The sequence below is a fragment of the Nycticebus coucang genome, chromosome 2 (genome assembly GCF_027406575.1).
Source record: "Nycticebus coucang isolate mNycCou1 chromosome 2, mNycCou1.pri, whole genome shotgun sequence".
NCBI classification, from domain to species: domain Eukaryota; kingdom Metazoa; phylum Chordata; class Mammalia; order Primates; family Lorisidae; genus Nycticebus; species Nycticebus coucang.
Window position 1 is genome coordinate 37,517,480 of NC_069781.1, and position 14,055 is coordinate 37,531,534.

Sequence of the window (14,055 nt, forward strand, 5' to 3'; positions counted from 1 at the left end):
GCTGGTTGGGAGAGTTTCGTTTTATTCATGTTAAGTTTTAAGATGCCTGTGAGAAGAGATACTCAAATATACCTTTTATATATAGAATCTGGAGCTGAGGCAGAATTGGTCCAAGGATCGTTACCTGGAAACATTTAGAAGTCAGGAAGAAGAGAAGAATCCAGTAAAGGATACTAAGGAGGAATAATAGTTAAGCTGAAGGATGACCTGCTGTTTTAGTACTTCAAGTCCTACGTCTTGGATAACCCCTAATCTCATGTAGAATGGAGAGATCAGTTACAACAGGAAGGAAGAAATAAGAGTATTCTAATCTGGAATTAGAAAAACAGTGTAGTAGGAGAGAGTGATATATTCAATAAATAACTGTTGCAGTATTTTAGGGAAGTACATTGCATTCATTGCTTTGTGAAAGTGTTAAATGTCTTTTATGGAAAATAATAGAATTGCTGGGGAGTAGAGTTATGGCATAAATAGAATAGCCCGGAGACAGACTTTCTGTGTATTTTATAAACATTGCATTAGTGGTCCACATTCAAGATTTTGTTAAATCTCATTTACTCTCCTTTTTTCTCTTGAGCAGCAGATAAAAGGCAAATAAAAGTAATTATTTGCACTGAGGATCTGTGGATGAAAATTAGATCCCTTACTAGTTTGTTTTGATTTTAAAATTTGTTTATACAACACTAGCAGAAGGTGTATTATAACGGGACATTTATTATTTGGCAAATTGTAAGATTTCTGCTTTAAGTTTAATTGGTTATTTTACATTTTTTTGTAGGTTTTCTAATCTTTGCTTATTTTAACAGGAGTCATGGCTTCGAAAGAATTACCTTATTGATTTCAAGCACCATTTTATGAGTCATTTCCCATATGCCTTAAAAGAAATAACCAAGCACAGAAGGAAAGAGACAAATAAAAGGTATTGTGATCCCCCCCGCCCCCGTATAGAGTTAAAAAGATGTTTAAGCTGAAGTTATCAGAAAATAATTAGTCTTAACATGTAACTTTCTACATTGTGAGGTGTTTATAGTCTAGGTTTTGTGAAAAATAAAAATATAGTATGGCTAATTTTGAATAAGGTACTTTGAGCCTTGGGATTAACAGGTTATTTATTTATTTATTTATTTTTTGCAGTTTTTGGCTGGGGCCAGGTTTGAACCCACCACCCTCGGCATATGGGGCCAGCGCCCTACTCCTTGAGCTACAGGCGCCACCCCAAGTTTTTAATTTTTTTTTAAGTTTATAATATGAATGTATCAATTTACACAAATATGAATTTAATAAAAGTTACAGAGCTAGGTGCTTTATTTGGTGTGGCACTATGTAATTACTGATTCTGTAAGCAAGAGTATCTTGATTGTCCTCTAGTTCTGGTCTCTTTTGTAAATGAGGAACCTGGCAATGAAACAAATAGCGAAATCCTGAAGGAAGAGGGATAATTGGAAAAGAATCAGAAAGACAGGGTGGTGGATTAGAAGATGGAGGTTAAAAAACAAACCAACCGGGCGGCGCCTGTGGCTCAGCGGGTAGGGTGCCGGTCCCATATGCCGGAGGTGGCGGGTTCAAACCCAGCCCCGGCCAAATTAAAAAAAAAAAAAAAAAAAAACCAACCATAAACATGGATATTTAACATGTCTACCTCAAGTAAGAGGGGATAAGTGTGAGAACAAGTTACATAATAAAATTTGACAAGCAGGTACAAGCTAAAACAGTACCACTATAGTTCCCACCAAATGAGCAAACACTTGCAGGGTATCCTAGTCTGTCAAAATGTTCTTAAATATATCAAAGGGAAGAAACTAGATAGAGAATCATTGAGGTCTTTGGATGTGCTTGTAGTAATATGGCTATTGCAGGTGTATGAGTTGTGGGGTTTTTTTATTTGTTGTTTTTTTTTTGCAGTTTTTGGCTGGGACTGGGTTTGAACCCACCACCTCCAGCATACAGGGCCGGCGCCCTACTCCTTTGAGCCACAGGCGCTGCCCAGGTGTATGAGTTTTTCATTCATTCACTAAATATTTTTGGACTGCTTACTATGAATAAAGTATTATAAAATTAGATGTCTTAGGGTATGCTCCTTACTCTCTAAAGTAGTTTCATTCTAAATCATAACAGAGTGTGTCACGGTCCAGTCCAGAGACAGAAACCACACCAAAGATGTATGGTGTTTTTTTTGGGGGGGGGGGAAGGAGACAGAGTTTCACTATGTCACCATCTGTAGAGTGCTGTAGTGTTACAGCTCACAGCAACCTCAAACTCCTTGGGCTTAAGGGATTCTCCTGCCTCAGCCTCCCAAGTAGCTGGGAGTACATGCGCCCACCACAATGCCTGGCTATTTTTTGGCTATAGTTGTTGTTGTTTGGCAGGCCCAGGTGGTGGCTTGAACCTGCCACCTCTGGTGTATGTCACTGGTGCCCTAGCCACTTGAGCTATAGGCGCCGAGCCCACACCAATGATTTTTAACAGACAATTTAATATTAAAAAAATTTTAAGTCGTATACAAGAGAATAGTAGGGTATTACAGAAGTTGCAATTGTGGGTAATAGCTAATATCTCTAGAACTGGGAGAACAAAAAAAAGAAGGGAAGGAGCTTGGGCAAAGGGAGCCAAAAGTGTGACCTCTGAGGAAGGGATGCAGCTCAGCTGGTGCTAATGTCTTAAGCTGAGAGGAAGGCTCTTGTGGGGCTGTGAGCCTAGTACTCTGTAAAGGGAGTTCTGGCTGGCTGGTGACAGTATTTCTCAGAGGCATGGTGATGCCGGTTCTGTGTCAGAAAAACTGCAAACTGGAATCAGTTGTGCCTGCTAGAACAAACAATATCCTGAAGAGCTGATGATTGACACTGGAAGCAATAGGAAGGAAAAATAAAGCTAAGAAGCAAAGAGTGTCTGATCTTTTCTAGTGTCTTTCCACCACCACTTAATTGGCACAGCCTGACAAGAAGCCAGCTGCAAAGAAAAGAATGACTCACAGAATTTCATCCTCAGAATTACAAAGAAGTTGAGAAACAGTAGCTCAGTGACTGGTAGGAGAAGTGAATTTATATATGTAATCCAAGGCAGTGTAAGTATCAGTAGAACTACACAGTTAAGTACTGTTGAAATGTATAGGAAGAGTCAGATCTTTTCTTGTTAGGATGAACAGACAAAGAAAGCTATGTTGTGGAGAGTGTTGTTTGAATTGGATTTGAACGTGGATCTGATTTCAGCAGGTAAAAATGCTGAGACACTTTTTTATAAATGGTTAAGAGATGGAGTTTATTTTGATTTTTATGAACAGCAGCGTTATATTTTACATCAAAGTGAAAAAAATTGGTTATATTACTATCAATATAATTGACAGACCTCTAATATTTTAATACATTTTACAATAGAGATTACATTTGAATAGATATGAGTTATATATCATAACATTAATTATTCCTTAGAATTTTAAGAAATATGACTTTATACCAGGCTTAAAGAGCCAGTCTTTATCAGTCTTTGTCAGCTGTCTGAAACATGATCCAAGGTAAATTTCAAATTTTTGAAATCTGAATAGCATATAAAGGTATAATGTCTGTTTTCAACAGTTTATTGATTTAAGTAGTTCTCCAGCCAACAATCTGTTTCTGACAAGAACAGTGTCTTTCAAGCAGGAATAGTAAGATAAGCAGTATCATAAATCTTTATCATTTCATCCCAATAACAGTCAGCTACCTGAGTAGGGCTCTGAAGACTTAAATCCAAACCACAAATAAACTCTATGTGATGCCCCACTGTTTCAAGAAGAGAATCAGGCTTTGAAAAGTTCCAGAATCTTAAAGTAAAGTCATAGGGGCGAGAGGCAAGCACAGAAGCATGAAATGGTGAAAATTTCACCCTCCTAATAGCATACGTGTGACCAAGAAGTTCAAACACTGGTTGTCCTACATTCCTTAAGTCCCAGCCTCTTAAACTACAGTCAGCTGCCCCTGTCACCAGCAAATTCTCATTGTATTTACACCAGTCACAGCTCAAAATCTCGGCCTGATTTGCTGGAATCAAAATTCTGATTCCTGTTGCCTCCAAATTCTTAGAGTCTGATCACCTGAGGCTGAAGCAAAACAACCAGGGATGTGGGGAGACCAGATTGTGCCATAAATAACGCTTTCATGGCCTGTAAAGGTACACAGAGACTTTCCAACAGTTGGATCCCACAGTTTGACAGTCTGATCCCATGAGCCAGACACCACAAGCTGTTCGCCTCTGGTTTGGCTCCAGTCAACACTGTACACCTCCTGAGTGTGTTCTTTGTAGCCCTGCAGTGACCCTGGGGCTTTGGCGGTATCCCAGAGCTGCAGTGAGCCATCACCACTATAGGTGACAAGGACATGTTCATTGTCCTCACTCCAGGTCACATCAAACAAACCATCATTCCAGTCAAAACTTCTAAGAATTCTAGGCCCAGATTCATTTTGATCCAATATTAGCAGGGTTCCACAGGCCGCGATGCTGTAGTGCTGTAAGGTGGTGCAGGCCAGGTGGCCTAAGAGATACAGAGAGAACTCGGTGGCATAGCTGTGGTGCCCTGGCACCCACAGCATCCGTGCCATGCTCATCCTGCTCGCCACCCCTGAGACAGTATTCTAACTGGAGTAGATAACATACAAGACAACTGTAGGGTTAGGTAATAGCTGGAGAACTTGGTCCTGGGTCAAACCTGATTTCTGCTCTTTACTGGCCTTTGTGCTGAAAGTAATTTCTTGTCTCTGGAGTTCATTTATCTTTCATCCTTGATCCTTTTGGCATTGAAGACTTAGTTGGGTCAGAAGTGCTCTAGAAAGATTAATTTAGGGAGTTTCTGGAGTTGGAGAGTGCTGAGTCAAACAGAGGTGTGTTTTTGAGCAAGATGTCGTTAGATCTCCCTACCCCATATAATTTTCTTATTAGAGCAAAAGTGTTGTTTTATTTTTTTTCCCCTGAGGTTTGTGGCTAGGCTTCAGAAAGTTGATGAAGGTTTTAAACTGATGTAGAATTGTGTGTGAATTTTTTTCTGGTAAGGGGTTTCATGTATGTTATAATTTTTATCAAAAAGAGATTAAATTCAGCACACTGGGAGGTCGAGGTGAGTGGATTGCTTGAGCCCAGGATTCCTGACCAGCCTAAGCAAGAGCAAGACCCTGTCTTTACTAAAAATAGAAAAACTAGCTGGGTGTTGTGTCAGGTGCCTGTCAGGCAAGAGGATTGCTTAAGCCCAAGACTTGGAGGTTGCTGTGAGCTATGACACCAGGACAGTGTACCCAGGGTGACTGGGTGAGACTCTGTCTCCCCTCCCATCCACCCCCAAAAAGAGATTAAATAATAGAGTATTTAGAATTTAAGAGACTGTTAAATGTAAATAAATTATCCAAGAGTATATGAATTTATCATCATTCAACAAATGCATTGGGCAAGGTGCTTACTGTACTGAGTGCTGAGCATTTGATGGTCAAGGAAATAGGTTGGGTACTAGTTCTTACAGAGTGTAGTCTAATGAGAGAGACATTTATTTCTTTTCATTCTTTAATCAGTGACTAATAAATATAATGAAGAAAGAATTTAAGGTAAAATAAGAGTATACAGTAAGGAATTGGTCTTGATATTTTATGGGAGGATGACTGGCATAGGGAAGGCTGCCCTGTTGAAGTGACATTGTGTTGAGATATAAAAGGTAAAAGAAAAAGTTGATGAGGGGAGTGAGATGACAAAATTGTGGGATTTTTAGTGAAGATGGATTGCCAGTATAACTAATTTATTCTTTGAAGTTTCTCCCAGTGATGGTAGGTACATTAAACACTTAGCAGATAGCTTATTGAGGGTGACATAGGTCAAAGTCAGGAAGCCAACTGTGGTCTAGACCAGTGTTACTCACACTTATGCTTGTATCCCCCAGTGTATTTTTAATCTAATGTCTAAATTTTTTCATCTCAAATTAAAATGCAGAATTAAAAATGATATAATTTATTTTTATTAGGGTAAAATATATGTAATATTAACCATTTAAGCCACTTTTTAAGTATGTAGTTCAGTGGCATTATGTACTTTGCAACCATCACAGCTACCTGTCTCCAGAACTTTTGTCATCCCATACTGAAACTCTGTACTTAATAAATAATAATTCCGGGCGGCGCCTGTGGTTCAGTGAGCAGGGCATTGGCCCCATATACTGAGGGTTGCCTGGCCCCGGCCAAACTGCAACAAAAAAATAGCCCGGCGTTGTGGCAGGTGCCTGTAGTCCCAGCTACTCGGGAGGCTGAGGCAGGAGAATCGCCTAAGCCCAGGAGTTGGAGGTTGCTGTGAGCTGTGTCACGCCACAGCACTCTACCGAGGGCGATAAAGTGAAACTCTGTCTCTGCAAAAAAAATAAATAAATAAATAAAATAAAATAAATAATAATTCCCCATACTTTTCTCTCTCTAGCTCCTGGTAGCCACTGTTGTACTTTCTGCCTCTGAATTTGCATAACCTAGATACTTCATATAAGTGGGATCATATAGTATTTGTCCTTTTGTGTCATGTCTTTAAGGTTCGTGCATGTTGTATAGCATGTAGTGGATTTTCTTTCTTTTTTTTTTTTTTTTTGTAGAGACAGAGTCTCACTTTACTGCCCTCGGTAGAGTGCCGTGGCGTCACACAGCTCACAGCAACCTTCAGCTCTTGGGCTTATGTGATTCTCTTGCCTCAGCCTCCCAAGTAGCTGGGACTACAGGTTTTTTTTTTTTTTTTTTGAGACAGTCTCACTGTGTTGCCTTTACTAGAGTGCTGTGGTATCTTAGCTCACAGCAACCTCAGACTCTTGGGCTTAAGTGATCCTCTTGCCTCAGTTTTTTCATTTTTAGTAGGGATGGGGGTCTCTCTCTTGCTCAGGCTGGCCTGGAAGTCCTGAGCTTAAGCAATCCACTGGCCATGGTCTCCCAGAGTGCTAGGATAATAGGGTGAGCCATCATGCTCAGCCAGAAAAAAAATTTTTTTTTTAATAGAGTTTATTTTTTTAGAGAAGTTTTAGGTTTGTGGCAAAATTGAGAAGGAAAGTACAGAGAATTCTCATACACAGAGAATGGGGATACATTCAGAAAAATGTGTCACTAGGTAATTTTTATATGGGAACATCGTAGAGTGTCATGTACTCTCCGCCTCCACACATGCATAGCTTCTCTGTCACTGTCAGCATCCTGCACCAGAGTGGCACATTGGTTCCAGCTAATATACCTACATGGATACTTTGTTATCAATCTTGGTGTTAGATGTTCTGTGAGTTTTGGCAAATCTGTACATCCACCATTATGATAATAATACAAAATTGTTCCACTGTCCTAAAACTCCTCTGTGGTCTACCTACATTATTGATGCCTCCCTCTTTCCCCCTTAACTCTTGATAACCATTGATCCTGTCTCTTGAGTTTTACCTTTTCCAAAATGTTGTATAGTTTTCCACAATGTCATATACCTAGAATCATACAGTATGCAGCTTTTCAGATTGGTTTTTGTCACTTGGTAGTATGCATTTAAGGCTCCTTCATGTGATTTAATGGATTGATTATTTCTTTTTGGCGCTGAATACAATTCCGTTGTGTATATATATATACCATATTTTGGCAATCCATTTATTGGTCAAGGGGCATTTGGGTTGTGTACACCTTTTGGCCACCTTAAAATAATGGCTGTGAACATTGGTTTTCAAATTTTTCTGAGTCCTTACTTTCAGTTCTTTTGTGTATATCAAAGGATACAGTTTTGGAATTACTGAAAATATTGACATTAAAAATTCAACGTAGTTGAGTTTTCATTTAGAACACTTTGTTTTAATACTCTCAATTTATGGCAGTTATTTTAATGAGATAATTTTAGTACATCCAATTAGCATGTAAAGGTTTAGGAACAGAAAAAACTGAGCCTTGCCTTTGGCCTACAAATCAATTTGTGAGAGTGACAGTTTATTGCTGACGTGAGTAGTCTGCTAGTTGGAAAGATTGTCCAGTATGCTGGGATAATTTATTTTTTCAGAGGGAATTAGAAAGCTTTGATTAATTTAGCAAATTGAGGTTAAGTGGTGGTTGGAAAGTATATATGGATTAGAAAAGGCCGGTTTTCCATTTATGATAGTTTATTAGAAAAGGCTTGTTTTCTATTTATAGTAATCGTTTTTTTTTAATATAACGTGAGCTTTATTAAACAGTGAGTAAATAATAGTTTATATGTTATATGAATGATTGCATTTCATCCTTTTTTTGTTGTTGTTGTTGCAGTTGTCATTGTTGTTTTAGCTATCCCGGGCCGGGTTCGAACCCGCCAGCCTTGGTGTATGTGGTCGGTGCCCTACCCACTGAGCTAGGGGTGCTGCCAAATGATTGCGTTTTAGACAAATGTCTTAACAAACATAGTTCTTTGTGGGGACCTAAGGATAGAATAAGCCCCAGAAAAGGATAGTGCAATAGTGATTGAGTACTTAAGGAGAAATCCAAAAGGAAATTGGCTTACAATTTCATCTGCAGAAGAAATCCAGGCCTTGTCTCACTAAATTGAAGAGAAATATCTGGAAAGGCTAAAAGAAAAGATCATCTGGAATAATACCAAAGGTTACTTGATAAAAAAAGGCTTTGTTAACCAGTTTGATGAAAGTATTTCAAATTGTATATAAAACCAGCACATTGTACCTCATAATTGCATTAATGTACACAGCTATGCTTTAATTAAAAAGAAAAATATTAAAAAGGATCTAAATTAAAAACAAAAGTATCGTATATGAAATTTTTCTTTTTTTTTTTTGTAGAGACAGAGTTTCACTTTATGGCCCTCGGTAGAGTGCCGTGGCCTCACACAGCTCACAGCAACCTCCAACTCCTGGGCTTAAGCGACTCTCTTGCCTCAGCCTCCCAAGTAGCTGGGACTACAGGCGCCCGCCACAACGCCCAGCTATTTCTTCGTTGCAGTTTGGCCAGGGCCGGGTTTGAACCCGCCACCCTCGGTATATGGGGCCGGTGCCCTACCGACTGAGCCAAAGGCGCCGCCCTATGAAATTTTTCTTAACTAGTTTGAATAAGAACCCCTTTGAAAATCTATAATCTGAAATCCTTAAAGATTGCTATTACTTTGGGAGAGACTTTTGATAAAGGACCAGGATGAATGAGGTTGGGGGTAAGAGAAAACTCCCTTGGATTTCCTACAAGGAGTAAATCATTGTTGCTATTGTGAGACAGTTCGTTACATTTGGCTAGGTAGCTCTTAATGTCATTTATCTAAACTGCAGGCATCCTCAAACTTTTTAAACGGGGCCAGTTCACTGTCCCTCATACTGTTGGAGGGCCGGACTATAGTTTAAAAAAAAACTACGAACAAATTCCTATGCACACTGCACATACCTTATTTTGAAGTAAAAAAACAAAATGGGAACAAATATAATCACACCGCCGCATGTGGCCCGCGGGCTGCAGTTTGAGGACCCCTGATCTAAAGTATGGTCTGTGATCCTTGAGGTCCACAAGGTAAGAACTGTTTTCATAGATGTTAAGACTTTTGCCTTTTTCATTGTTTGAACATTTGTACTGATAGAGAAGCATTGGCAGGGATGGGAGGGTGGACGGGTTTAAAAGTGTTAGTATTTTAGCATGAATTAAGTTAAGTGGCCCCAGACTGTACCGGTAGACATTGTATTCTTCACCACTACACATTCACAGTTGAAAAAACAAGCCAGTTTCACTTAAGAAGGTCCTTAATGAAGCAGTAAAAACTATTTTACCAAGCCATGACCTTTGAGAATATGTATTTATAATACTTTGTGTGATGATTGGGAAGGAACTATGCATAAAGTATTTCTTCTGCATGTTGGAGAACTATGATTGTATCATAGGGAAATAGCCTAGGCTGTGTGTGTTCTACTTGTATTTTCCTGGAAAGGACTCAATTTTAATTTGGAAGAAAATGACAAACTATAGCTTTATACATTTGCCACACATTTTCACAAAAATCAACAATTCCAGGAAAACAAATTCCATTTGTTGCCAATGATAAGATTTGAGGTTTTAAGCAAAAATTGATGTTTTAGAGAACTTCTGTGTACCACTATGAATTCTGTCCTTGTATTTACTACTTTTTGCTCTCTTATACCACACACACACACACACACACACACACACACACACACACACACACACACACACACACCCCTATATATAGTTGAGATCATTTAGAATTTTCTGGACTTTTTTTGCATAAGGATACTATTTTTCCTTTATTGCTAAAGAATGTCTTAGCAGAGTATAATAATCTGTGTGTGACAGTTTCTTTGAGCACAGGGACAGTAACATTTTAGTGTCTCCTAGTTTCTCTTGCTGTGTTAAGAAGTCATCTATGAGTTTTACATGTTGATATTTTTAAATTAAGTTACCGGTTTTTCTTTTTTCCCCCCAAATTTTCTCCTTATACTTTGTTCTTCTGCAGATTAACAGTGATATATCCAGGTGTGGTTTTACTTTTTATTTATTCTCTTTGGGATGCTGAATCTAAGATCTTGAGTCTTAAATGAAATGTCTTTAATCAGTTTTGGAAATCTCTTCTCATCATCTAAAAAACTGCTGCAGTCTCATTTTCTCTTCTTTCCTTTTAAGCCTAGTGTATGTTAGAGCTACCTAGTGAATACTGTACTTTTTTTCTTGTCTGTCTTACATCCTGTTTTCCAGTTTTTAATTCTTGGGTTGTGTATAACTGTAGGCAAACATAAATCCATTGAATTCTTACTTTCTATTTTTTTTTTTTTTTTGTAGAGACAGAGTCTCACTGTACCGCCCTCGGGTAGAGTGCCGTGGCGTCACACGGCTCACAGCAACCTCTAACTCTTGGGCTTACGCGATTCTCTTGCCTCAGCCTCCCGAGTAGCTGGGACTACAGGCGCCCGCCACAACGCCTGGCTATTTTTTTGTTGCAGTTTGGTCGGGGCGGGTCCGAACCCACCACCCTCGGCATATGGGGCCGGCGCCCTACTCACTGAGCCACAGGCGCCGCCCTTACTTTCTATTTTTATTTTTCAGTTTTAGAATTTCTGTCCAGTTGTTCCATTACCATTTGTTTTATGTATTTTCTGAGACAGAGGGTGTCCTGGGAAGAGTGCAATGGTGTCATAGCTCACAGCAACCTCAAACTCTTGGGCTCAAGCAATCCTCTTGCCTCAGCCTCCCGAGTAGCTAGGGTCTGCCACAGTGCCCAGCTATTTTTAGTAAAGACAAGGTCTCTGACTCACTCAAGCTGGGCTCACACTCCAGAGTGCAAGTGATTCACTTGCCTACCAGAGTGCTAGGATTACAGGTATGAGCCTCTGCGACAGATAGCTCATTACTTTTTGTTGAAAAGACAGTCTTTTACCCATTGAATTGCTTTTGTCAAAGTTCAGTAGACTCTATTTTCATGGACTCTTTATTCTGTTAACTTATGTGTGTCTATTCTTTTACCAATACCATGGTATAGGCTTGACTCTGGTGTCAATAACTACAAAATACCTTGCTGGAATTTTGATTGGGATTGTGTTGAATTTGCAGATCAGGTTGGGAAGAATTGTTCCTTACACTGCTAGAATGAATGTAGAACTGGGATTTAGTTTTACCTAATAGCTATTTTTAATTCCAGTTCATTTTTACCCTGGGAGAGAAATTGTCATGGGTCCAAGCTTAATGTAGGGGTAATATGTATTTGGTGCATCCTGGTATTTGACTTAGCTTTTCCTTGTGGGGCCAACTAAAAGGTTATCTTAATTTTACAGCTTTTTCTTTGGAACTGGCAGTTATCCTCAGAACTAAGCGTCAAGTGCTGGGATTTTGTACTTCCTAGATTAGGGGGCCCATGTTCATTATTTTGTTTATTATCCTGAAGGCTTTTAAAATTTTAAAACCAATTTCATCCAATGTATTTTTTCACAAAGGTTCAAATTACCTATGCTTTCATTGCTGGAAATTAATGGTCCCTTGTAAAATGGTTGGTTGGTATAGTTAGTCCTTAAAATTTTTGTATAAATTATTGTAGGAGCAGACTGAACTCTCCCAACTTTGCAGATGTCCACTGAGACTTTCCAGATAGTAATAGATTATACTGCTTGAGATAAAGTTAGGGGAGATCTTACAAAGCTCTACCTATGGGGAAGAAATACTGCCAATTTTCCTTCTCTTAAAGAAATACTCCCAGTTTTCATTGTCTTAAAGACAAAATTCCTAATTTTTATTAATAGCTGGACATATGGCTACACAAAATAAAAACTAGTTTCCAGCTTCATTTGCAGCTAAGAGTGGTAATTGGTATTAAATAGCTCAGCCATCTTCCAATGTCAGACTTACACCTTGATTTGTTTATTGGTCATCTCTGCTGTATTTATGGTACTTGAGGCTGTTTACAAGGTAGATTTTATTTCTGGATCTCTCTGTTCCTTTTTCTTTATCGTTATAAATTTACTCAACAATGAATGTTAGAACCCTTGGCTTTCCCCATCTCCACCATTTGCAAACTTATATATTTGTATACATTTAAGTAAATATCACAATCAATTTTTATTCTTCCTAAATGCCCTGTTCTCTTAGACTATACCAATATCGATCCTGGTTCTTTTGCTTGGATTGCAGGCTTTTATTCCTGCTAGCCTTGTATTTTATGCTCAGTGGTGCCAATATTTTTATTTTCCTTCCCCTGTATTTGTGGTTCCTCACTACTATGTCCTTACTCAAGCCTAATCTAGGATTAACCTTTTCCTTTACAGTTGGTTACTTTGAAGGATTTATGATTTTAGTTAACTTCACTTTTTTAAAGCATGAAATAGGCTCTGTTATTGAATAACATAGTCTGAAATTAGTACGTTCTGAGTTACAAATTTTGTTTTTATTAAATATTCTGAGTTTTTTTTTTTTTTTTTGTAGAGACAGAGTCTCACTTTATGGCCCTCGGTAGAGTGCCATGGCATCACACAGCTCACAGCAACCTCCAACTCCTGGGCTTAAGCAATTCTCTTGCCTCAGCCTCTCGAGTAGCTGGGACTACAGGCGTCCACCACAACGCCCAGCTATTTTTTGGTTGCAGTTCAGCTGGGGCCGGGTTTGAACCCACCACCCTTGGTATATGGGGCCGGCGCCTTACCGACTGAGCCACAGGGGCCACCCCTGGGTTTTTTTGGTTTTTTTTTGGTTTTAATCTCTTGCAAGCTTTGAGTAGATAAACTGATTTTAGTATGTGAATTCCCAAATTAAGTTGTTTCAGAGTACTGCTTACCTGGGTATGTTTCCTCATTTCACAAACGAGGAAATGGTAGCTAAGAGAGTTTAGTGATTCTATTTAGTTAGATGATGAGTTAGAAACAGAGCCAAGAACTACTGTGATGTCCATCCAAATATATATATCTTCTTAAAAAAAAATAGTCTAATTTAAATGTTTGTTAGTAATTGTGATTCCATAATGAAAGGTTTATTTACAGAAAGAACTATTGCCTAAACCTTGTCTGTGCACCTTTCTTCTTGGCAGTTTATTAATTTTTTTTATCCAGTGATAGGTTATTTTAAGTATTCTAAGTGAAGCAGGCATGATAGACATAACACTTTATAGACGTGTATCTTTGTTTGTTTTTAGCATCAAGCATTGCACGATTCTCTCCAATAACGTAGATCATCTCTTACTGAATTTAACCCTATCTGATATCATGGTCTCCCTGGCAAATGCCTCAACTTTGCAGAAAGATTGCAGTTGGATAGAAATGATAAGGATGTTTGTGACAGAGACCCTTGAAGATGGCATTAGGCTAAATAGTAAGCAGCTGAACAGATTGCTTGGAGTATCGTGGAGGTTAATGCAGATACAGCCAAACAGAGGTAGGTGATGCTGTGTTGCCCTTATTTAAAAAGAGGAGCTCTTAATGCATGCTATTTAGGGTCTGACTTTGAAATGATTTCCAGTTACTCCTGTAGTCAGTACATCCAAGCCTTAAAAGGTAGCTAGCCTAATTGTTTATAAAGCACTATTTGCTTGGACACTGAAATGAAATCATTTATGAATTCAAGTATTCCTTTTCTCAGTAGATAGGTCTACTCTGAACCA

General features: G+C 38.7%; 2 protein-coding genes and 1 pseudogene across 6 annotated transcripts in view; 1 reads left to right on the plus strand and 2 right to left on the minus strand.

Annotated features, from left to right (window-relative positions):
* TEX10 (testis expressed 10) overlaps nt 1-14,055 on the plus strand; it is a 49,802-nt gene that overhangs the window by 13,318 nt on the left and 22,429 nt on the right. For 3 of the 4 annotated variants that reach the window (XM_053567543.1, XM_053567544.1, XM_053567541.1), the window contains exons 5-6: nt 807-919; nt 13,591-13,829. In XM_053567543.1, coding sequence (XP_053423518.1) covers nt 807-919; nt 13,591-13,829 — 352 coding nt within the window. The remainder of the gene's footprint in view (nt 1-806; nt 920-13,590; nt 13,830-14,055) is intronic. The other variant, XM_053567542.1, reaches the window with a different exon arrangement.
* Nucleotides 3,250-4,577, minus strand: LOC128569496 (peroxisomal targeting signal 2 receptor-like; annotated as a pseudogene).
* The window catches only part of INVS (inversin), a 214,831-nt gene continuing 205,524 nt past the window's right edge, over nt 4,749-14,055 (minus strand). Inside the window, exon 19 of one of the 2 annotated variants that reach the window (XR_008375330.1) lies at nt 4,749-4,794. The gene's annotated coding sequence lies outside the window, so the exon portion shown is untranslated. Of the gene's footprint in view, nt 4,795-6,303; nt 6,350-14,055 lie in introns of those variants that run through there. The other variant, XR_008375335.1, reaches the window with a different exon arrangement.